The 25,980-nt window shown below is 43.4% G+C and overlaps 1 protein-coding gene across 2 annotated transcripts; it reads left to right on the top strand.

The window, feature by feature from the left end:
• On the top strand, positions 1-24,936 carry LIPK (lipase family member K). 2 transcript variants are annotated; one of them, XM_007079263.2, is made up of 9 exons: positions 1-105; positions 2,555-2,669; positions 5,456-5,654; positions 7,317-7,426; positions 8,678-8,814; positions 14,823-14,969; positions 16,801-16,872; positions 19,696-19,767; positions 24,656-24,936. In XM_007079263.2, exons 1-9 carry the CDS (start codon positions 1-3, stop codon positions 24,893-24,895), a joined length of 1,197 nt encoding a protein of 398 aa, XP_007079325.1. In that variant the 3' UTR covers positions 24,896-24,936. The 2 variants fall into 2 exon arrangements, with proteins under 2 accessions (XP_007079325.1, XP_042816497.1); XM_042960563.1 differs by having other exon boundaries at positions 5,555-5,654.
• The last annotated feature ends 1,044 nt before the right edge of the window (positions 24,937-25,980 follow it).

Below are 25,980 nucleotides of genomic sequence, written 5' to 3' on the forward strand. Positions count from 1 at the left end.
ATGTGGCAGCTTTTAGCAGCAGCCTACTGGATGCTTCTTCTTGGACCTATACATGGTTATCACAAGAAAGGAGGCATCACAAATCCTGAGGCTACTATGAATATTGTAAGTCATTCATTAAGAAAAGAAAACATTAAGATAAAGAAGTAGTAATTTATCATCATTTTATATACAATAATTTAGATATAATCGATGTGCTTGTCTACAACCAGTTCTACATCGACTAAATCTGTGCTTCCTCCCCTTTCCCTGGTGTGGTTAGCCAGTAGCTGAAAGTTACTAATCTAAGCTTTGAAAGACCCAAGCCAAGTTGGGCCAGTAATATTCCCTTTCCTGGTGGCTTGAGGTACCATCTGATGGTGGTTTCCTGAAGAACAGTCTCAAGAGTTCATACTGATGACCTTTATATCAAAATGTATTTATATCAGAAATTTATATTAAATTTATATCAAAAGTGGGATGGAATAGTGTGCTAGTCAAAGAATATAAGAAAGAAAGAAAGAAAGAAAGAAAGAAAGAAAGAAAGAAAGAAAGAAAGAAAAGGGGGAAGGAGGGAAAGAAAGGAGGGAGGGAGGAAAGGAAGAAAAGAAGGAAGGAAGGAGGGAAGGAAGGAAGGAAGAGAGGGAGGGAGGGAGAGAGGAAAGAAGGAAGGAAGGAAGAGAGGGAGGGAGGGAAGAAAGGAAGGAAGGAAGTGAGGGAAGGAGGGAATAAAGGAAGGAATGAAGAGAGGGAGGGAGGGAGGGAATAAAGGAAGGAAGGAAGTGAGGGAAGGAGGGAATAAAGGAAGGAATGAAGAGACGGGGGGAGGGAGGGAATAAAGGAAGGAAGGAAGGGAGGGAGGGAATAAAGGAAGGAAGGAAGAGAAGAAGGGAAGGAGGGAGGAAAGAAGGAAGGAAGGAAGGAAGGAAGGAAGGAAGGAAGGAAGGAAGGAGGGAAGGAAGGAGGGAAGGAAGGAAAGAAGGGAGGAAGGAGGGAAGGAAGGACGGAAGGAAGAGAGAAAAAGAAAAAGAGGCAAATGACTGACAATGTCCACCATTAGGGCTTCATTCCAATGGGATGCTCCACAGCTTGTATACCTTATGCACCATCGATGTCCTCACCAGTGCCAAGTTTGTGTTAGAATTTTAAGAAGAATGAAATTGTCAAAGTTTCTAATTATTGTCTCCTGTGTGTTCCTCTCTCCACACTATCCAGCAGGTGCCCCTAACCTCCTACATGGCTGAACTCACAGTCCATGGCTATATGTCCTCGTATCGAAATTTCCCTCTTCCTGTCATATTCGCACACATTGTCTTCCTTCCCGGCCTGGGTGCTTTTTGGTTCTTAATTATTCTATAAAGATAACAAGAATTATAAACATCTCTAGAGCACTTACGTCGTGCCAGGCATCGTTCTAGATATTTTATGTATAACCCTCAGAGCAAATCTGTGAAAAAACACTAGTATTATTTTTATTTTACGGTTGAGGGAAACGAGGGACAAAAAGGTTAAATAACTTGCCCAAAGTTGCCTGGCTAACAAGAGAAAGAGCGGGAATTCGATGCCGTGCAGTTTGTCTCTAGAATCTAGGCTCATGACCACTGTTTTAAATAGTCCCATAATATATGCTCATGTCTGGTGCACGCTGCATGGGCAAATGCAGAATCCTGTGGCAAAGGCGTGAGCTTTGGAGCTCAACTTACTCAGACTTTCCTTTTGTCCTTAGCTTTTCCTAGAGCACAGTTTCAGGTAGATTGCTCATCTTGCTGACACTGTTTTTCCAGCTGTACAATGGGTATAATGCCATCTCAAAGACCTGTTGTAAGGATTAAACAAGCAGGGGACATAAACTGCTCTGTGCGGAAGATGACCAGTAAACGGTACTTCCCCTCTTGCGTGTGTATCTCTGTGGGACGTTTCTTTTATCTGGGTCCGCTCTGTCTTCTCCACACCTTTCTGTCTGCCCAAGAAGCTGACCTGTCAGAAGTGAGGCAACAAGTTCCCTTGACTTTGGTTTTCAGTTCAGTTCAGCCAACTGAGATCTTGAGCAGGAGAGCAGAAGGCGGAAGGAGGCTGAGATCAGATGATTTATTGCCCTGGATTCCTCCATGAGGTCACCCTAAGCGGGCCGTGCCCTTCTGCCAAAGGCCATACTTCCTCTCCATGTGCCCTTTTCTCTCTATCTCACTCTGGGCCTGGTGACCACTTTCTCCCACCTCCCTTCATGGGGGGTTGGGAACAACTCACTCGTAACTAGCCACAGGGTACCACACAATCCCCCATGGTTTCCCTCATCAGATGACCATATAATTCATTTGCAAACGTTTTGAGAGTGAACCCTGGGTGCATTCGTCATACCAAGCCAGGCAAACCAAGATGTACGGTCACCCTACCTCGCCTTCCCATGCTTCTGTATGCAACCTCTTCCTAAAACCCTCCTCAAGTTATCCTGATTTTCCTGCTGCATTCTGTCCCAGGACGTCATGGAACAGTAGTTGTATAACTTAAAGTACCACATTGCAGTTTATCAAGACATGACATCATGAATGTGTCTATTTTCCTCCCCTCTTTTCAGAGCCAGATTATTTCCTACTGGGGTTATCCTTATGAAGAGTATGACGTTGTGACCAAGGATGGTTACGTCCTCGGAATTTACAGGATTCCCCACGGAAGAGGATGTCCAAGAAAAAGTAGGATTTATTTTGTTTTGGAAGGAATCATGCCTAAAGCAGAGATTCCTAGGTCTCCTCACGGTACCAGGGTAGCCTTTGTTCTGAAATAGTCTGGCCTGTTCCAGAAGAAACTCATCACCTCCACCGCTAGATTCCATTTCACTCGTATAATCCTTGGGACTTTTGAAAGCAGTTAGATATACAGTTGGCTAAAACAACAGGGAGGTGAGGGACAATATTACCCCCATTCCAAGCAGCTGAACGCTCACATATAACTTTTGACTCCCCCAAAACTTCACTACTAATAATCTAATGTTGACCAGAAGCCTTATCAAGAACACAGACAGTCGATTAACATATATTTTGTACATTATACATATTATATATTGTATTATTATAATGAAGTAGGGTAGAGAAAGGAAAATGTTGTTAGAAAAATCTTAGGGAATAGAAAATACATTTCTAGTATTGTACTGTATTTCTCAAAAAAACATCCACATGTAAGGGGACCCAACAAGGTTCAAACCTATGGTGTTCAAAAGTCAATTGTATACTGTTTATGTAGTCTTTTTTTTTTCTCCACCATTTTGTCTTCCTTCCAAAACACACACACACACACACACACACACACACACACACACACACACAGGGTATTCTAGAGATACCCTCTCTTCAGGCTTAAAAACCAGAACCCTAAGAGTCACCTTGACACTTTTTTCTCCCTCGTTTCCTATATCCAGCCAATCACCAAGATCTATCAATTTGGCCTCTAAATTTCTCTCTCCTCCAAAAACTCCTCTCAGCTTGGACATGATCATCATCTTTTGCTTCAGCTACTATGATAGCTTTTCAACTTACTTCATTTGTAATTAGTTCTCTTCCTAAGGCATTGGGACTTCATTTTTGAAGTAAATCTGACCCGGGGCTCCTGGGTGGCTGAGTCAGTTAAGCGTCTGACTTCAACTCAGGTCACGATCTCATGGTCTGTGGGTTCAAGCCCTGCGTCGGGCTTTGTGCTGACAGCTCAGAGCCTGGAAACTGTTTCTGATTCTGTGTCTCCTTTTCTCTCTCTGCCCCTCACCTGCTGCCCTGTGTCTCTCTCTCTCAAAAATAAATAAATATTAAAAAAATTTTTTTTAATTTTTTTTTTTTTTGAGACAGAGAGAGACACAGCATGAACGGGGGAGGGGCAGAGAGAGAGGGGAACACAGAATCGGAAGCAGGCTCCAGGCTCTGAGCCATCAGCCCAGAGCCCGACGCGGGGCTCGAACTCGCGGACCGCGAGATCGTGACCTGAGCCGAGGTCGGACGCTTAACCGACTGAGCCACCCGGGCGCCCCAATATTAAAAAATTTTTGAAGCAAGTTTGACCCTATTTGTACTATACTTAAACTTAATTAAACACCCATTTTTAGTTCCCTACAATCAAGATGGATCCCTGTAGAGGAAAGAGGAAGTCACTTGGCAAAGCCACTATTTGCTTTCTTCTCTCATTTCTTAGCTCCTTTGATACTTTGGAGTGTTGTATAACAAAACCTCCCAGTATCACAATCTTTAATCATGTGAAGAGAAAATCTAGCTTTTCAAAAACAGAGGGAGATGTTGTTGACTTTATAGAACCAACCGCCAGCCCCCAGAAAACTCCATGACCTTTGTAAACACTCGTGAGAACTCTGTCTGCCCAAACTCGATTTCAGTTCTGCCAGGCAAGGTAGCTGCCAAGACGCATGAGCTGGACGGCTGTCTGTACGATGAGAAGCTGTGGGGGCTCAGATCAGAGAGGGCCTACGGCTTCTGACTGCTCTTTGGCAATGATTTAGGAGAATTAGTAACACCTCTTCTTTCCATTCCCTGGAAAGTTCGATTGAATGGACATAGACTTCGGTTCCTTGGGTCGTGGTGGCCAGAGCCTCTTCCAGAGTATCTCCCAGTGTAGCCTGTCCGATCTTGGGAAGCTGGGCTAGCGCCACAGTGAGCTCAGGGGGTCGTGGGTACCAGCACAAGACCACAAACCATTTGTAAAAGCCAGGAACATGGTAGTCCCTTCTCTCTCTACTGTCTGTGTCTCAACACCACCTCCCTACCTCCTCCTTTTCTTTTCTCCTCAGTCAAGCTGCTCCAATTCTACATTGTGAGCAGGACTTTTATATCAAGTTAACAACTTGACATCACACAACATTTCACTGAACGTCTCTGCCTTTTGCTTCCCGACAGTGTAAATGAAACGATGTGGTTGTGTGTAAAATCTAGCCTAGTGCCTGGCATTCGTCAATATTCAAAATTGGCATGTTTATTGTTTCTGTTATTATTTTGAGAAAAATTTAGTTTTCTAATCAGAGACTCCTTAAGAAATAAAATGTTATTCGTAGAAGTAATAATAATAATAGGGGAAATGATTTATTGTGTTGGACAGTCTTTTATGTATTTTTATCCTAATTTAATTCCTGTGACTCTACTATGAGATAGCATTTGTTACTGTTGCCCATTATACAGATCAGTTAACTGAGGCACAAAGGGGTTAGTGCTGGGAGGAATAGATTCTAAGCAAGAACAGCCTGACTCCAGCACCTATGGAAAACACAATATCTTATTTAAATCAAAATTTTACAAGGAGGAAAACAAGACACGAGAGGATAAATAACTTGCCCAAGTAAGTAGTTCATAAAAGACTAGAACCCAGGTTTACCCCGTGCCACATTTCATCCCTTAACCTCTGTGCTATATCAGAGGAAGTCAGGAACAGAATTTTCCTATAGATGCTCAGAGGGTTCAGACATGAAATTCTTGTCGCCCGTGTCTTGCAGCTCCAAAGCCTGTCGTGTATTTGCAACACGGGTTAATTGCGTCTGCCAGTAACTGGATTTGCAACCTTCCGAACAACAGCTTGGCTTTCCTTCTGGCAGACATCGGTTATGACGTGTGGCTGGGGAACAGCCGGGGAAACACCTGGTCCAGAAAACACTTGAAATTTTCACCCAAATCACGAGAATTCTGGGCCTTCAGGTAAAGAGATACGTACTGATGAAGTGTGTACTTTGTTCATTTATCTATTTTTTTTAATGTGTATTTATTTTGAGAGAGACAGAGAGAGAGAGCACAAGCAGGGGAGGGGCAGAGAGAGAGGGAGAGAGAGAATCCCAAGCAGGCTCCGTGCTGTCAGCGCAGAGCCCAGTGTGGGGCTTGATCTCACAAACCACAAGATCATGACCTGAGCTGAAACCAAAAGTCAGATGCTCAACCAAGCGAGCCACCCAGGTGCCCCTGCTTTGTTCATTTATATGGACCAGCACCCTTTGATTTTTCCCTTACTGTGCAAACACACCCAGTGGAATACTCAAGAAAGAAACAAACGTATCTTCCTCTACCCAGGCTCTGAAGAAATTGTCCTTATTCATTGCACTGATGTTTGTTTTAAAAATCCCACTTGTTGGGGCACCTGGGTAGCTCAGTCATTTAAGCATCTGACTTCCGTTCAGGTCATGATCTCATGTCTCGTGAGTTCAAGCTCCACGTCGGGCTCTGTGCCGACAGCTCAGAGCCTGGAGCCAGCTTCAATTTAAAGCCAGCTTTAAAATTTAAAAATTAAAAAAAATTTTAATAAGTAAAAGAAATAAAAAGCCCATGTGTTGGTGTCTGGAGGGCATGTGTGTGCAAGGTATATATGCAAAAAAAAAATCAAAACGCAAAGGTCATCTTTAGAAGGTTAACTCCAGGACTCTCACTTTGTCAGTGTGGACCCCAGAGGAAGGTTACAAGGTGTGCTTACTAAAGAGGAAAAAGGAAACCAATCGAGAAATGGGACCAGAAACAAGATTCTGGGCGAAAATTCTGGGAGCCAGACATCCCTGATAAGCCAAGAGGGAGCCTAGAGAGAGTTTGCGCAAACGGTATTTTAAATGTTGATTCACTCCGTAGTGAACAAACCATAGGCTGGCAGGGCTGAAGCCGTCCCTGGAGCCAGGTCCCGGGGAAAGAAAGAGAAAGCCTGACCACAGAATGACTGAGGAGCAGTGCCCCTGGGGCACGGCTGCTTCATTACAGCGGGAAGCCCCGTGCTGACACAGGAGCTAAGAAGCCTGCCTTGAAGGTCCCTGAAGTCATTTGTTCCTTGGTTTCATTCTTAGAAGCCACATGGCATTTCCTGACTCCACACCCCAGTGCTGTTGTGTCACGGGTGATGACAGACAGCATGAGGATATGCCCTAGGGGAGCGTTTTCCCAACTCTGCACAGGAAAAGAGGCCCTGCGAAAACGTGCAGATTACCAGGCCTCTTCCCCGGAAATTCCGAGGCAGTCTGTCCAGGCTGAGGTCTACAAATCTACTTGCTTTATTCTGTTTACAACGTAGGCATTCCAGGAATTGTTCTTTTCAAGGGAGTTTGGTAAATCTGCCGTAGAGTGAGGAGAAACATGACCAGCCTTACAGGAAGATCCTCTGTGGGCCTCTGCAAAGCAGATTTTTCTGACTCTGGTTTCTTAACCCTGTTACTCTTGCAATCAAGGTGACATCCTCAGAAGTTGCAGAGATGCCTAATGCTAGATATTGATTCCAGTCTTAAATCGACAAGTGCCAAGTATCTGTGGCTGCAGTAAAAGTATTCGAACACTGTAGGCCTGACAATGAGGTGTTTTTTCTCCAATTTTGTTGTTCTTTCTCTTTGGCAGTTTGGATGAGATGGCTAACTACGACCTTCCAGCCACAATCAATTTTATTGCAGAGAAAACAGGACAAGAGCGACTCTACTACGTGGGCCACTCCCAAGGCACCACCATCGGTGTGTTTGGGCAGGGGTGACCTGAGAGTGTCAGAGGACTTTCTGTGTTCACGGAAGGGGTCAGGGCTACCTCCCTCTGCGCAGTGTCTCTAGCTTGTGGACTCGACCTGGGAAACCCTCTGGCTGGTTTCTGAAGAGTAACTAAAACAAGGATGACAACAGGGATACACACACACACACACACACACACACACACACACACACAGGCTGCCCCCCCCCTCCCCCCCCCACCCCGTTGAATTTGGAGATTGTTGGAGATTGGTAGCTAAGCCCGAGGGAGAGAGAATTATTCATTTGTGTATACCACACACATTTGTCACACCGGTTTAGATGCTGGGGAGGTAGAGACAAAAATCATATGCATCTTTCCCTTAAAGAGCTTGCAGTCTAATGAGGACACCAAAAAGAAAGCAGAGAATTACAGATCGTGGGGACGAAATGTCACCATCAGTGTTTTTTGCGGTTCCGAGAGGCACTGAGGCCGTGTGGGCAATGCCACGAGGCACCTCGCTCCCTTCCCTGATCCCCATTAGCTAGACGCCTCAACAATACCGACACCATTTCCACCAGGCTCTTTTCTGTATCTGGATCCTAATCAGGTTTCTGGCGTAAAGTAGGTCTTTCCACGCCCGTACTAGGCGATGCATCTTCCCCACACCTCTCATGCGACCTACAAACATTTGAGATCGCTATCATCCATGTATTACAAACGACTGAATTTGGAAATCCTTTCTAATGGTGAGAATGCCAAATAATACCTTCAGTTTTATGCATACGTAATTTAACATTCAAAAGATTCATCCGCGAAGGATCCTGTTTTCCACATTTGCAGATTGGGAAAGCGGAGACTTGCGTGGGGAGGTAACGTGCTCAAATCTCCACGCATCTACTGAATGGGAAGCCACAATCATAGCCCAATGTTGTCTAGTATTAAGGAGCGTGGCCAAAGGAGAATGGCCCTCGGGGTTTACCTAGGTATGCCCCACAGTGGGTGTTTGAACCCTTTCTGCAACACTCTCTACCAGTAGACTTAAATTCTCCAGGGACAGGAAAGTCACTGTATTTTGAATTAGTCAATTCCACCCTTGAGAAGTTTAGAGAATTCTTCCTACAGATGGTACTTACTCTAAGTTGTTGTTGTTTTTTTTCAGTTGCTGTTGTTGTTCTTTTTAATAGGACTACTTTTGCTATCATTTACGATGAATGAAGAATTGTTCGAAACCTACAAACTAGTGTCTTCTTCCCTTCCAGCTTTCATAGCATTCTCTACAAATCCAGAGCTGGCTAAAAGGATTAAGATATTTTTCGCATTGGCTCCGGTCATCACGGTGAAATACACCCAAAGTCCTATGAAAAAATTAACAACCGTTTCCAGAAAAGTAGTCAAGGTATGTGGCTCCTCCAAGTTTAAATCTGTAGTAACTAAAACGAGCTCCGTTTTCGCTGATTTCAAGAGAAGAGAACCTTGGACAAAATGGCATTTTATAAACTTCTGAGACGATAACAGATATAAGCTATCGATAGAGACGTACCGTGGTGTAATTTTACCAACAGGGTTCAGAGAGCTCACTCCGATGCCATTATACACTATTGTCTAAATACACATCTACAGGCTTCTGTCCATGTCATTCCTCAACCACAGATAAAGCAAATGTTGATTCGATTAATTGATTTGTTTAATCTAGTAGGTTAAATTTCTCTCTGGCAGCCCTTGGTTTTTCAGGAGAAGTATGGAGTAGTAGTTAAAATCACCACACGGAGCCAGATGGCATGGGGTTGGATCCTAGCTAGCTGGGTAAATTTGGCCAAGACCTGAAATGTTTGGGGAATCATTTTCTTCATCTGTAAAGGGGGGGATCATAATAGTTCCCACGCATAAGGCTGCTTTAAGGATTGACGTCAGACATGTGAATCCCTTAGAAGCAGGACTTGCACGTTCTAAGCTTTTAATAAATATCAGCTGCTTGTTGCTGTCATGATTTGCACAGACCATACCTTCCCCCATCACTGAAACTCCAGCTTTTAGTGATTCTCAGTCTGTCAAGTCCTCAAAATCTGGACAATATCCTGAAGTCCAGATTCTCTGTGCTAGCTGACGGCTAACTAATCTGATCAGTTATTCAGCTGAAGTGAATTGGTCCATGTGGCTTAGTGTGTTTTTCTCTTCCATATTGATATGGGCTTCTCCCAGGGCTGACTAAGAGCGATCCTTGTGTTCAGTGATTTCAGTGAAAGCGGATAAAAGTAAGATAATCTTTACAGAAGCCAGAGATTTGGGTTTGTGAGAAGTAATTAAATTAGCCCATGGGGATTCAATTCTATACTGATACAACCCACAAAGACACAGATAAATGAAAAGATAGCCTATGTTCACAAATTGGATGGATTAATACCATTAATATGTCCATACAGCCCAAAGTGAATTGCAGATTCGGTGCAGTCCCTATCAAAATTCCAATGGTATTTTTCACAGAAATAGAAAAAAAAAAAACCCTATCCTAAAATTTGTGTGGAGATACAAAGACCCCAAATAGCCCAACCAATCTTATGAAAATAGAACTAAAGTGAAGGCATCACACTTCCTGAGTTCAAACTATATTGCAAAGCTATAGTAATAAAAACAGTATTGTAGTAGCATAAAAACAGGTACATAGAGCAGTGTGTTAGGGATCCAGAAGGAAACCCACTCCTATTGTCAACTAAATTTTGACAAGGGTGCTATGGACACAGTGGGGGAAAGATGGTCTCTTCAGTACATGGTGTTTGGATAACTGGATAGCCACATGCCAAAGAATGAGGCCGAACCCTTATGTTATACCACTCACAAAAATTAACTTGAAATGGATTAAAAACTTACATTTAAGACTTGAAGTCATAAAGCTCCTAGAAGACAACATAGGGAAAACACTCCTTGACCTTGGTCTTGGCCAATGATTTTCTGGGTAAGACAGCAAAAGAACAAGCAATAAAGGCAAAAAGAAACAAATGGGACTAACCAAAAAGCTTCTGCACAGCAAAGGGAACATTTCAATATGTTGAAAATGCCACCTACAGAATAGGAGAAAATATTTGCAAACCATGTATCTGATAAGGGATTAATAACCAAAATATATAAAAGGCTCATACAATTCAATAGCAGAAAAGCAAGTAATCCAGTTTTAAAAAGGGCATTTTCCCAAAGAAGACATGCAAATGGCCAATAGGTACATGGAAAGATGTTCAACATCACTCACCATCAGGGAATGCAAATCAAAACCATGATGGAGTATTACCTCCTACCTGTTATAATGGCTATTATCTTTTTTAATGTTTATTTTTGAGAGAGAGAGAGAGAGAGAGGGAGATCATGAGCAGGGGAGGGGCAGAGAGACAGGGAAACAGAATTCCAAGCAGGCTCCAAGCTACCAACCAAGAGCCAGATGCGGGTCTTGAACTCATGAAGCCTGAGATAACAACCTGAGCTGAAATCGAGTAAGGCACTTAACCAACTGAGCCACCCAGTCACCTCTAGAATGGCTATTATCAAAAAGACAAGAAATAACAAATGTTGGCAAGGATGTTGAGAAAAGGGAGCCCTTATACACTGCTAGTGGAAATGTAAATTAGTATAACCCTTATGGAAAACAGTGTAGAGATTTCTCAACAAAAGAAAATGGGAAAATTTTAAAGAGTATTAAAGAGCCAAAAGAAAGTAAGGAAATACAGCCATTTGCAACATGGGTGAAACTGGGGGGCATAACACCAAATGAAATAAACCAGACAGAGAAAAACAAATACTGTACTGAATCACTTATATGTAGAATCTGATATTAAAAAGCCAATTTCCTAGAAAAGGGGAATAGAACGGTGGCTACGAGGGGCTGGAGGAAGGAGAAATGGGGAAATGTAGGTCAAAGTGTACAAACTTCCGTTTATAAGATATTTAGTGTCTTATGGCGTCAATTATTCCTCAATAAGGTTGAAAGTGAATGAATGAATGCACGCATGCATGGATGAATGAGTAAAAAAATGGGTAAAAATTTGTCAAGTTGTTTGGGAGAGTCACTGAGATGATACATGTTTAAGTATAGTACCAGGCCTACAGCAGGTATTCAGTAGATATTATCTAGTAGTATTCACTGAATTTATTTTGGATTCAAAGCCACAGCACTTGGCGTTTCAGATTTCCTGTTTGCCAGTTGTTTATCCCCTCCTTCGCTCCCGCCCCTTGTTTGGTCCCTGGGCATTTACGTGTTCTTGTATCTTGCTGGCTTTGACCCTTTGCTTCTTACATGTTATTTAAACAGTGAGCATTGTTAGTATTGTCTTCGTTTCTTAAAAGAAAACTGTGAGGCTCAAAGAGCCTAAGCAGCCTGTCCCGAATGACCCAGCTAGTGGGTGACAGAACCAGAACTTGAACCCAGATCTGACCAGGTCATGTATGGTGGGTGCTCTTTCTTCTGTGTAGTTATTTCCCCCACCTTTTCAATGCCAGCCTGAAGAAGTCAGTCCGGGATCCTTAGGGTGCCCCGCTCAACAAGCCACAGACAGCTGCATCCAGCCCATGGTCGGCTTGGCAAGTCATGTGACCCGGCATGGAGCCGTGTACCCAAAAGAAGTGGTGCCTTTTTAAATTCACCCAGTTACCGAAGGAGCAAATTGAAGAATCTTGTGCTGTTATGGGACACACACGCCCCCTCCAGAATGAACTTGGAATTACATTCTACAAGCCACGTTTACCACGCTGTACAAATGGGTGCTATGTGGCTGGCTGGCCTGCGTTACTCTCCTCTCTTTTTAGGTTAGGGGGTAGGAGCAGTTATTTGTCCCTGGGTAAATAGATGACCGTTTTGCTGAGTCACTCATGCATGGGTGTAGAGGTAAAGTCAGCGACTGCCATGCTAATTCACCCAGTATTTGGAAATACCGGCTGTCAGAATAAAGAACAAGGGTCTTTTATGGCAGATGGAACCTCTTTCTTCTTCTTTTTGAGTGTTTATTTAATTTTGAGACGCAGAGAGGGAGAGAGAGAGAGTGCATGTGAATGGGGGAGGGTCAGAGAGAGAGAGAATCCCAAGCAGGCTCCACGCTGTCTGCGCACAGCCCGACTTGGGTCTCCATCTCACAAACCGTGACGTCATGACTTGAGGTGAAATCAAGAGTCAGACGCTTAGCCGACTGAGTCACCCAGGTGCCCCTAACCTCTTTCTTCACATCATGCTTCCACGGTTGCTCACGTCTCTGAACTGGTACTTCCTTTTCATACGGAGTTTCTGCCAAGGGTGGATGATGAAGATATTGGTCGTTGAAAACGAAAAATGTTAGGGGAGGCCTGGGTGGCTCCGTCGGGTAAGCAGTGGACTCTTAATTTCAGCTCGGGTCACGATCGCGTGGTTTTGTGAGTTTGAGCTCCCCATTGGGCTCTGCGCTGGTCGCACTGTTGCTGTCTCTCTCCAGATAAACAAATACACCATAAAACATTTTTTTTAATGTTAAAAAGAAAAAGAAAAATGTTCACTGGTGAAAACCAGACCCTGTTTCCTACCTTCACTACGTATTCATGTGCCAGCCACTCCATTTAGATTATTGCACTTGAGAACAGAATAGATGAAAACGTTCTTTTCAGAGGTAAGTTCAGGGGCACCTGGCTGGCTCAGTTGGTAGAACGCGTGACTCTTGATCTCAGGGTTTAAGTTTGAGCCCCATGTGTACATATTACTTTGTTTTAAGTTTATTTTTCTTTATTTTGATTGAGAAATAGACAGCAAGCAGGGAAGGGGCAGATAGAGAGGGAGAGAGAGTCGTTGTCAGCACAGAGCCCAGTGCGGGGCTTGAACTCACAAATGCGAGAGCATGACTGAGCAAAATCAAGAGTCGGATGCTTAACCGACCGAGCCCACCCGGGTGCCCCGGGTGTAGATATTACTTAAAAATAAAGTCTTTTTTTTTTTTTAAAGAAGCCATTCTTTAAAAACAAAACAAAAAAAAGTTCTCTCTTTGTGTCTGTGGCTATTACTAATTACCATGTAGACAGTTACACAGGAAGAGTTACAATTTGATAAGTGGATTAATAAATTATCTAATATATTGTTCAAGTGTCCCAGTGATTGAGACAAAATGAATAAGAGGCCAGAATGAATTAGATAATGTCTGCCATGGTTAATTATTGCCTTCCTGACCTAAAGAAATATGATTTGAACTAGCTTAACAATTATAGCCTCTCTTTTTTTTTTCCCTTCCTCCCTCCCCCTCTCCTGTAGGAAGGGGTAGATAAAGTCATGGTGTATCTTAGATTCATTAATATTCCATGGGATATCAAATATTCCATTAAATGAAGATTACCTTTGATCATATAAAATAACCACTTTTCAAATTCAGAATTCAACCAACTCTACCCAGGAGGAATTCACCGGATCGAGTTTACCAAAGATAGCCTGAGATCTTGTCGTGCACTAATGCAATAAAAATAAATGCTAGTTATTATTGTTCTAATCTAATCTAATTGATTGTTGTAATCACCAGTCAATAAAGGATTCCAGGAAAAGATAAGCGAGGTTTGTTTTGTTTTGGTTGTTTTTTTTGTTTGTTTTTGTTTTTGTTTTTACTGTAAATGGATGTTTCCAAAAGAATTAAAAGATACTTTTTCATCCTCATATCTAGTTTATTATCCTAAGATTATAAAACTAGTTTTTGTGAAGCAAAGGTAAGATTTGTCTTATATGCACAGGAGTTTGATATGAGTGTATGTTCTAATTTGAAGGGATTCCTAGGGTTCAAAAAGTAAGTTCAACTCACTGGCAACATTGCCTGAAATTTCACTAGTAAAGATTCATTTTAGGGGGATTAAGTTTTGCCTCTGGAAGCGTTTACTAAAAGATTCTGGAAGGAATGGCTCATTAAGTCTATATCATTCACTACTTGTAATAATAGCTATTGTTTGGGGAATGTTTACTAGGTTCTAGAAGATTCAGTAGGTACCTTTTAAACATGACTTATTATCTTGACAACAGTCCTTCACAACATAGCATGTTAATTTTTTATTTTATCATTGAGAAAGTTCAGGATAATAGAAATTAAATACTTCGTTAAGGTGTAAAGACAGAGTCCAGAATCGAACCAAGGTATCTGTGACTCCAAAGCCTTATCAATTTCCTACGGTGGCTAATTTCTCAGAGGGCATTCTGAAAAACACCCCAAGTAGAGGACCTTGGGAAAGGGAATCATGAGATGTGTTGAGAAGACCACAAAGGTGGGTTGGGAGAACCAAAAACAAAATTTACCAGGCCTTTCCATTTTACTGAGGACTAGCACTGAGCAGATATCACCTCTGTCCAGTCCTTGGCTGAATGACCACTCACTTTCCACTTTTGACATCCACATCCATGAAATCTGATGGCATCTTAAATTGATCTTGCAGGCGTTATTTGGTGACAAGATGTTCTACCCTCATACCTTTTTTGACCAATTCATTGCCACCAAGGTATGCAACCGGAAGCTATTCCGTCATCTCTGCAGCAACTTCCTGTTTACTTTGAGTGGATTTGACCCAAAAAACTTAAACATGGTATGTGTAAGTAGTCGGATCCAGAAAAGCAATTATTTTGTTGCACTGAGGAGAGGAGAATGTGTTCTGAATTGCGCGAAAGCCACATCTCAGGGTCTCCTTTTTGTCTCCTGATTTGAAATTACATGTTGATGGCTTCCAACTGAAGCTGGGGGGCGGGAGGCGGTTCCACCTGCTTTAGCAGGAGGATTTGAGAAGGCTTTGCCACTGAACATTCTCACCAACCCTTGCTGTTGGCCAAAGCGCCGCCATTGGAAAGGTCCTCCACTGACATGAAGACTGTGGTTTTGAAATTTATCTCGCTGTGCCTGAGGTCTGTCTATCTCAGACCTACTGAAGTAGAATTTCAGTATGCCCAAGCATCTGTAATTTTTAAACCAATTTTCCACCTTCATAGGTGATCTAGAAATAGTCATTTTGTGAACCACTGACTTCTTTAATCCATTGGGATTAAGGGATGGCCTTCCAATGACAGCTACAGATTCACAGTTGAAGGGACACTGAGAGGGATCAGTTGGGTTTCTTGGGGAGTCCTCTCCAGCTGAAATCCTTTTCTTCTTTAGTCACCATGAGCTGACTAGGGGGGAGGTGGAAGATGGAAAGCTACTGTTCACCCCCAGCCAGAGAGGAGGTATCTTTGAAACCAGAAGCAGGACATGGTTGAAAGTGGTCTCCGACTATCCCACAGATTTCCGCCCAGAGCCTAGTCTCCCTCCGTTACTGGAGAGCACTGATTAAACACTTTTCTTGCTTTCAGACAAGATTTGTAAATAGCCGTTTATGCAAAGCATGCCTTAACCCCTGCCTTTTCACACTCCTTTTCTGTTTTCTCCGTTTACCGAGGGGATTGCACATGCCTATCGCTTAGATGGTAGCATATCATGTAGGCAGAGCTGGCAAAGAGCTGTAAGCAAACACAAGAGGGATCATTTCAAAAGCATCTTCTCGACATGGCCTCAGAGTTTGCCAGAGGAAGACTTCCTAACGTGACCCTCTAGAACATTCACTGAGGGCCCTCGTTGTACATTTATACAGTCAAGTTGCCCCCCCCCCTTTTTTTAACTGTTGGGGGCCGGCCTATGGAATCTCTGCAAGGATGTCTATTTTAGTGGAGGATATCCAGGGATGTCTGAGTAGAGTTTGTGGAACTTTGAAGGAATACACATGTCCAGGACTCAACCCTGGAGATTTTGATATTGATTCAGTAGGTTTGGCTAGCTCATGAGGGGTAGTGTTTTTTTTTTTTAAAGCTCCATGCTCTTTCTGTGCTCACTTTGGTGGAAAAATAACCGTTTTGTATACTAAAATGTCAAAAAAAAAAAAGGCAATGAAAAATATCAAGTTTTTTTTTTTTTAATCCGGAAAAAAAGTCTAAATGTCAGTGGAGGTTACAATCCTGGATGGATTATGTTCCACAAACTTTCAGAGAGCCCTGTGGGATACTCACTATGTTTTTAAAATCAGAAGGCAAAGGAAACATTTAGATCTTTTCTCAATGTCTCATGATGAACAACTCTCTCAGAATGTCCTTTGGGACTTCACACAGAGTGACGAAGGTCGCTGGGGCTCTCACCCCTCAACCCCCCTGTACTCTTGGGCCATCTGAGGTGAGGCGGGAGAGAAAAGGCATGTTCGTGTCTTTGACCGGCGGGATGGCCTCTGTGGGCTTTATGAAGACTGTACAAGACAGAACAGAGCTACGGGAGGAGAAAGTTCTTAAAGAGGGCATGGTCCGTGTTTATTCCCCAGAGAGAGAAAGAGAATATTCAAGTTTACTTGCGGTGTGGTCATATGATTAGCCTCCCGGTGAGAAATAATCTCCACTTTGCAGAGTCGCTTGGATGTTTATTTGGCACAGAGCTCTGCGGGAACATCTGTGCAGACCATGCTGCACTGGGCCCAGGTACGTGCTCCCTACTCCTGGTCTGATGCACACACATCGCCCCGAGAGCCCTGAGGAGGACTCCCAGAGCCCATCGCGGGGTTTTTCAGGCACCTGCCTCTGTCAGGTGGATGCTTCCGAAATCAGCATCAACTCGTGTTCATTCCCTGTTCTCTCTTCTGTTCTCTGTGTCCTCGGTTGCTGGTGTTTGGGCCTGGTTCCCACCTATTCGGACTGAACTCTGATTTTTGGATTACTCCCAACTGCCTTTTCTAGGGAAGGTTTGTACTTCCTCTTTTGGGAAACAAAACTTTATATAACACGATAGAGCCTATTCCGGAAAGATCTGTGCATCCTCCTATTGGCGAATGGGCCATTTCAGAGTGTGGAAATAATGCTTTACTCTGCGCAAGTTAAGTATGAGATAGAGATGAAAATAGATTAACGGTTTCTGTTTTCACTCTCAGTTTAAATTTGTGTGTGTGCTACCGTTTTGCTCAATATTCAGCAAGTTCAGGGAGAAGTCATATTCAATTGGCCCAGCTTTCTGAACCAAGTGTGATGAGTGTGTGTGTGTGTGTGTGTGTGTGTGTGTGTGTGTATGGGGGGGGGGGAGAGAGAAGGGTCTTCCCGAAGTTTTGACATATCCGAGATCCCTATGAGTTTACACTTTCACCTCCACCCTGATAAGTTTGCTCCATGCTTTACGGTTGAGAATCACTGTTGTAGATCGCCTGAAACACTAGTTGAGGACTTCTGAACTCCTTTGAAGAGTTCCACGCCCAGGAGATAAGCCCTCAAGTTCCTGCAGGAAGAAAGATGCTCAGGACAGAATGCCTCCCCCCCGGTGAGGAGACAGAGAGGGTCTGTGGTGGGTAACACAACTCCAATTTCACTTTCCCTGAGCACTTACTATGTGTCCTTGCTGTTCGTACGTGTGATTTCCTTCGGTCTCACTGAATTCTCTTAACAGTCTTTCCACGAAGGCATCGATACCCCTTATGCCACAAATGTCCTGGCCTGTCCCTTACGTGTCTCACAGCTCACTGCTCTTAAAAAGATCTCTTCTCCTGTGGCAAAAAGTCCTCTTGAGGACAGAAATAAGTCAGGGGGGTGGGGAGGGGGATGAGGTGAGACACTTGGTCATAAGTTATGCGGATGGCTACGGCAAGGGTGACGACAATGACGAGAGCAGTAATGTTAGTAAAAAGAGGTTTGCTGAGCATTTCTAGGTGCTACACCCTAGCACCCTGTTTAATGCATCACCCAATTGAATCTTCACTATGAGGAGAATGTTATCATTCCCATTTCACAGACAGGAATTAGGGGAGATACGTAACTTGCCGTGGATGACACATTCAATAATCCGTTAAGCCTGGACTGAGACCAAGTCTGTTTGCTGCTAGAACCCAGGTACTTAAGGAGCCCACGCTGCTGCTTCCCATTGCTGAAAAACGACCGCAGCAGACCGCCTCTGTCAATAGAGAGCATGATGGGAATAATTTTAAACGAAGCATCAGGATTAAATCAATGAGTGTGGAAAAAAATCTCTGAGATTCAAGTTCAGGAAAAAAAACAAAAACAAAAACAAAAACAAAAACAAAAACCGTGGGACAGACTGAGAATCACCTACCGGAACGTGTGAGGTGAACGTGAACGTGACCTCCTTCCTCGGTCCAGCGTGGGTGGCAAGTCACAGAAGAAGGAAGCCCCAGGCGTGCAGGTGTATGACCGTTTCCATTCTCGTAGCGGAAGTCTGAACATGAAAATGTCCAAGTGGCGTGCCCGGTGTCTCAGACACTCAGCAGGTGGCCCCGCTCCTGACGACACGGCTGGCTGCTGGGGGGACAGAGCCCCTCACACGGGAAGCGCTGAAGCTACTCCGTGCACACGTTTCCTTCAGGAGCAACAAAAAGTGTTCAAGAACAGGGAATGTAGTGACGACACCCTGACAGGGATACTGGACACAGCCGTGTAGGAAAACGTCGGTCACTTTTCAATGTCGATGAACAGCTGGTGCCTCTTTCAAAAAAATTATGACGATTCCTGAAGCTAAGATGGTCAAGAATCATTCAATCGCAGCATCCTCGTAGACGTTCCTCTGTAGAGTGTTATAACACCCGAAGACGTTGTCGTCAGGGCGCCTCGGTGGTGCAGTCGGTTCCGCGTCTGACTTGGTTTCAGCTCAGGTCATGGTCATGATCTCACAGTTCATGAGTTCCAACCCCGTGTCGGGGTCTGCGCTGACAGCACGGAGCCTGCTTGGGATTCTCTCTCTCTCTCTCTCTCTCTCTCTGCCCCTCCCCTAGTCATTCTCTCCCTCCCTCTCCCTCTCAATAAACAAATAAACTTAAAAAAATAAACACATTGCTATCTGAGAATTTTCACTGGAGAGGTATAGAGGAGAGTAAAAGACGGTCAGTCAGTTCTGTGAATTACTATATCGGCTCGTATCAGTCTTATTATCCAGCTTATTAATCTTTACTGGACTTTAGCTCTCGTGCCTAAAGAGTAGGATGTAATGTCATCCTCTTTGTATATTTTCTTACTGTCTTTATTTATTTTAATATTTATAAATTTTTTGAGACAGAGAGAGAGAGTGTATGTGGGGGGGGGGGAGGGCAGAGAGAGAGGGAGACAGAATCCGAAGCAGGTTCCAGGCTCTGAGCTGTCAGCCCGGAGCCCGGCTTGGGACTCGAACACACGAACCATGAGACCATGACCTGAGCTGAAGTCGGACCCTCAACTGACTGAGCCACCCAGGTGTGCCTCTGTTTACAGTCTTTAAATGCGTGTTGTTTCCTTACATCATCGTAATGTGTTTTTATTTCTATTTTATCATAGGCTGCTAATTCTGGTCTGTTCCAAGCTTTTGACTGGGGAAACCCTGATGAGAACATGATGCACTTTCACCAGGTACATGGATGACCGTGGTCATCAGTCTCCACTCACTAAGTACCTGCTAGGTTCCAACACTGTGCCACATATTTTATATAGATCAGATTCCACTTATCGGTTTCTTACTATGTTCCATACCATTATTTCTAAATGTTTTGATGTTTTATATCTTGAGAGAGAGACAGCTGGGAGGGGCAGAGAGAGAGACACACACACACAGAAACTGAAGCATGATCTAGGCTCTGAGCCGTCAGCACAGAGCCCGACGCGGGGCTCGAACCCACGAACCATGAGATCATGACCACAGCCAAAGTCGGACCTTCAACTGACTGGGCCACCCAGGCGCCCCTTTTTTAAAAAAAAAATTTGATGTTTCCATATTAGTTTTGATCCTTACAATGACCTTACAAGGTAAATATGTTGCCTCCACGTTTGCAGAGGCTCAGAGAGGTTAGGTAAATTGTCAAAATTATTTAGCTTAGTAATGAACCAGGATATGACTCAGGGGTTCCTGGATTTTATAGCCCTACTTATTCCTTCTCAAAAAATAGAAACTCTTGGGGTACCTGGGTTGCTCAGTCGACTAAGCGTCCAACTCTTTCAGCTCAGGTCATGATCTAACTGTTCGTGAGATGGAACCCTATGTCGGGCCCCGAGGTAGCAGCTTGGAATTCTCTTTCTCTTTCTGCCCCTCCCCAGTTCTCTCTCTCTCTCAAAATAAATAAATAAACATCAAAAAAAGTAGACACTCTCAGCACTTAATTAAAACCATGTTTTTCTTAACATTTATTTACTTATTTTGAGAGAGAGAGAGAGAGAGAGAGAGGCAGAGGGAGAGATGGAAAGAGAAGCCCAAGCAGGCTCCACACTGTCAGCGCAAAGCCGGACTTTGGGCTGGAACTCACAAGCCGTGAGATCGTGACCTGTGCCGAAATCAAGAGACAGGCACTTAACTGACTGAGCTGTCCAGGCACCCCAAGACCATATTTTAAAAGGAGAATTAAAGATATGTAATCTTTGTTTCTGGAACATATGCTCTCATTTCTTACCCATCTATTATAAAATGAACTAACACTGCCCTATTAGTTCTTTGGGATGACAATTACTGCTCATTTAACATATGTGTGTATATACATATATATATGTGTATATATATATATATATCAGTATCCATATATATATATGGATACATATATATATATGGAGACTGATATATATATATATATGTATATATATATACGTATATATGTATATATATATATATGTATATATGTATATATATAAATATGTATATATGTATACATATATGTATACATATATACGTATATACATATACATATGTATATATACACATATATATGTATATATACACACATATATACATATACATACATATATATATGTATACATATATAGATACGTATACATATATATATCATTAAAGATATACTAGACAGAAATATCACTTTTAGGAAGAAGTACTGATATCTGCCAGAGAGTGGTATGTCAAGATATTTCTTGACATAATCTATGAAAACTTTTGAAGCCAAAGTTCTCTATTGAATGGAAATACGTGGTGTTTTATTTGTTGTTATTTTTCCCAGTGTTTATAAGAAAATCCATACATGATTTTGGCCTCCTGCTGATAGAGGGAACTCAGGTTACACAAGTGGCCATCAAAGATACATGAGTTTTTCAAAAAAGGGGTATGGAAATTTGGAAATTTTTCAAAAAAGCAGATTTTCAGTGCCACTGTAGTAACTGCGATAGAGAAGATACATAATTTTAGCTGGAGTGAAGAATCTGATTTTCCTCCCAAACTGCTATAGTTTTCTTCTAGGCTGCTTGCCACACACAGACCCACATACTATGTCAAAGTCCCAATTTGTCTTGTGAGTAACCAATTTCTTACCCTAGAAAGAGTAGATAGTTGCTAAAAGGAAAGAGTCTTGGATGATGAGCTTACTTTGTGAGAGTTAAACGTCAACTTGGATGAGAGCTGTGTCACAGGGATGATCTTTCCCATCTTCAGGATACATGGTGATTCAAGTTTACACATGAATCGTTTGCTTGGGACCTTGGGAAAGAAACAGAAAACCCCAAACAAGCTGAGGGTGAACAACATGTATGTGTAAAAAGCAATAACCTTTGTCACAACTATGAGTAATGACCATAAATAAGACGGGCATAATTATCAGTGTAATCACCAAACCTTCATTACTAAGTAAAAAAAAAAAAAAAAAGTCTTGGCCCAAAGTCAGCATGTCTCATTTGCATCCTGATTTGCATATTCATTTTTGGCTCTGCCTTCTTCTGAGCTTCCTTTCATCCTTCACAGTGTCCTAAATCATTGCGGTAAATGTGTTCTGATTTCAGGGGCTCCTCAGCCCCACTCTCCTGCCACGAAGCTTGCTAATATTTACAGCTGTCTTTCTACTCTTTAACTTTCTCCGTCTTTGCATCTAAGTATTTATGCTTTGTATTATCCTGCTGAGAAACCCAGAGTCGGGAAAAGCATGCCTCCTCTTGCCCCAGTTTGCTCTTGGCCTTTGGGGCATTGCGCGGGCTCTCCCCAGCCCTTACAGCACCACTGTGAGCCCTGATCTGTGCTCACTGGCCTCCCTGCCTTGTCGTTGCCTTCTCACCTCCTCCCTTATCACTTGCTCCTAAGCCCAGGGCCACGGTCTCCCAGCAAGATAGGGGACAGGCGACATACTTAAGATATTCAGTAACTCTAAGACCCGGACACCAGCCCATCGACTAACAGTAACTTCTGTGATGATCGAGCCTGTGATCTCTGCTTGTATATCGCCCTGCCGAGAGAACTGAAGGTGCACGGTCCCCAAGTCAGCACCGCCCCCAACCCAGTCATCGGGTACATTACTAGTCCAGGAAACCTCTCCCTGGCCAAGGTTACAGTCTCCCAAGGATCTGCGTCTTTGTCCACGTTACCTTTTCTTCCTAACCTTGCTGCCAAAAATTGTTAACAACAGTGTAGAAATCTGCTCAGGATGCCATAAAAAAAAAAAAAAAAAAAAAAAAAGAAGAATGACCATAGACTGGCTTAAACCACAGAAATCTATTTCTCACATTCTGGAAGCTGGATGTCCAAGGTCAGTGTCCAGCTGGTGGGGCTCTGGGGAGGAGCCCCTTTCTGGCTTGTAGACAGTCACCTTCTTGTCATGTGCTCACGTACCCTTTCTTCTGCGAGTGCGCTTGGAGAGAGAGAGAGAGAGAGAGAGAGATCTCTCTCTTCCCCTTCCTATAGACTGCCAGTCCTACTTAATTAGGACCTGGCCCTTATGACTGCATTTAACCCCAATTACCTCCTAACAGCCTTACCTCCTCATACAGTCAAATTAGAGGTTAAGGTTTCAACATCCAAATTTGGGGAAAACACAACTCGGTCCCTGGAATATGGTGGCAGTCTGTATTCTCTCAGTTGTGCATGGCAGGAGACAACTCTACGTTAGGTTTAAAAAAATCTATCTTCTGCTTTACTGTACTGAACAGGGTGGTGATCAACTCACAATGGCAGGGAACTGGAACGCTGTCCTCCGGGCTCTCCTTCTCCCTGCGCCCCTCCCTCTCTCTCCCAGTTCTACTCACAAATGCTCTTCCCCTTCTCAGGCTATTTCAAAAATAGTAAGATTGTGACTGCGTGTGCTCAACTCGTATCGTTCTTTCCACCACAAACCCGAAGAAAAAGCCAGTATTTTTCTCAGGAACACTGGCAGAAAGTTCCAGAGAGAACTCTGGCCCGGTTTTAGCCATGTGCCCATCTCTCATCCAGTCACTGAGGCCAGAGGGATGAAGGACTGATTGGCCAGGCCGGGTCATCTGGGGCCACTGAGGAGCTGGGGGATGGGATTTGTTAGATCCCAGAGAGAAGGGAAAAGACATCACGTTCTCTGGAACAGGCTGGCTCCTTGTTCACGTCATACTTCAACTGTTTTCATCCATTGGTCTCAATGCTCCCCAAAGAGTCCGCTCAAGTGTCAATAATCCCCCCAAGCCCAGATTTCTGCACCAGAGAAGAGGTATTTACATTTATCCTATACATATATATGTGTGTGTGTGTGTACATATATATATATATATATATATATATATTGTTTCAAAAGGACATACTCCGAGTGCCAAGCCCTACTAGAAAGATGGTCACCCATAAGGGTGCCTTGGGTGGTTCAGACAGTTAAACAACCAACTCTTTTTTTTTTTTTTAACGTTTTATTTTTGAGACAGAGAGAGACAGAGCATGAACGGGGGAGGGGCAGAGAGAGAGGGAGACACAGAATCAGAAACAGGCTCCAGGCTCTGAGCCATCAGCCCAGAGCCCGACGCGGGGCTCAAACCCAAGGAGCGTGAGATCGTGACCTGAGCTGAAGTCGGATGCTTAACCGACTGAGCCACCCAGGCGCCCCTAAACAACCAACTCTTGATTTCAGCTCAGGTCATGATCTCATGGTTCATGGAATCGAGTCTCATGTCAGGCTTTGTGCTGACAGTATGGAGCCTGCTTGGGATTCTCTCTCTCTCTCTCTCTCTCTCTCTCTCTGACCATCCCCCCTACTCAAAATAAATATACTTAAAAAAAGTTCTTTTAAAGAAAGAAAGATGGTCCCCCATAGAAATAAGAGCCCCCTTCCTTGAGGATTCTTTCCTATTTTCCCCAACGTGCAAATCAGAAATATCACGGTTACCTTTTTCTTTATTCACAGTTCATACCGTTGCACAGAAGTGCTCTCGAGCACTTCTAACATTTTAATGTTTGGAAATCATTAAGTGCATCCTAACTGCATACTTTTAGCATTTGAAGAACTTGCTTAACAATCGATAAGGTTACTCCCCCGATGTGGTTTTCTGCGAAATCTGGTCTCTTCTCTCCGTCTCTAATCATACTTAGCTCACACCTCCCTTGTACAACGTGACCAAGATGCGAGTGCCCACAGCTGTGTGGAGCGGAGGACACGACCGTGTGGCTGACCTCAAGGACGTTGAGAATTTACTGCCCCAAATTCCCAGGCTTATTTACTATAAGTTGATTCCACACTACAATCATGTGGATTTTTACCTCGGACAGGACGCACCGCGGGAAATTTACCAAGACCTTATTAGACTGATGGACGGGTGTTTGCAAAATTAAATAGCTTCCCTTTCTCTAAGCAAGTGGATTCTTAAAATAATACTGTGGCGCCCAGACCCTAAGGTGACCGCTCCAATGATTTTCGCCTCCTAGTGCCCGTGTGTTGGTGTAACCCTCTCCCCTTGAGTGTGGGATGCCCTTGAGACTTGGTTCTGGCCAACAGAATTGGCAAAGGTAATGCTGTCACACCCTTGTTTGGATCATGTTTGTGGCAAAGGACGTCAACTCCTGATTGCGTCATATTATAGGAGAATCCATCAGGCAGACTGGAGAAGAGATCTCCCTTGTTGGTTTGATGAAGAGGACAGATATGTGGAGGAAGCCTACATGACCTCTAGGATCTGTGCCTATAGCAGATAACCAGCAAACAACCAGATTCTCAATCATACAGCTGTGAGATCAATTACATCTACATCCTGGATGAACTCAAAAGCCCACGAATCCCCCAGTAAATCTTCCAGTTGAGAAAGAAGGCTGGCCACCCCTCATTTGCAGCCCCGGGAGACACCCTGAGCTGCAGGGGACTAGCTGTGCCATACCCAGACCCACAGCCAGAGTGACAAAATAAATGTATATTCTTTGAAACCACCAAGTTTGCGGAAATTTCTTATCAGCAATAGTAAACTACGATTAATGGTAATAACAAATCATCATCATTATTATTATTGTGACTATTGTTTTGTCTCTTTGGTTAAAAGCTTGAGGGGCGCCTGGGTGGCTCAGTCGGTTGAGCGTCCGACTTCGACTCAGGTCATGATCTCACGGCTCATGTGTTCAAGCCCCGCGTCGGGCTCTGGGCTGACAGAGTTTCCTCGTTTTTCTTGTTTTGGTGAACTTTCTTCAAATTTGTTTGGCAGATCTATCTGCCAGCGATGGATTCTCAGTGTTTGTCTGAAAGAGTCTTTGTTTTGCCATCATTTAGGCTGAATTATAGGCCATTCTATCTACGTATAAAGTCCATCTTCTGTGCCCAATCACCTGTCAACGGACATTTAAGTTGTTTCCATACCTTAGCTATTGTGAATACTATTGGGATGATCATGGACGTCTATGTATCTTTTCAAGACCCTAATGTCAATGCTTTT

The sequence above is a fragment of the Panthera tigris genome, chromosome D2 (genome assembly GCF_018350195.1).
Source record: "Panthera tigris isolate Pti1 chromosome D2, P.tigris_Pti1_mat1.1, whole genome shotgun sequence".
NCBI lineage: Eukaryota > Metazoa > Chordata > Mammalia > Carnivora > Felidae > Panthera > Panthera tigris.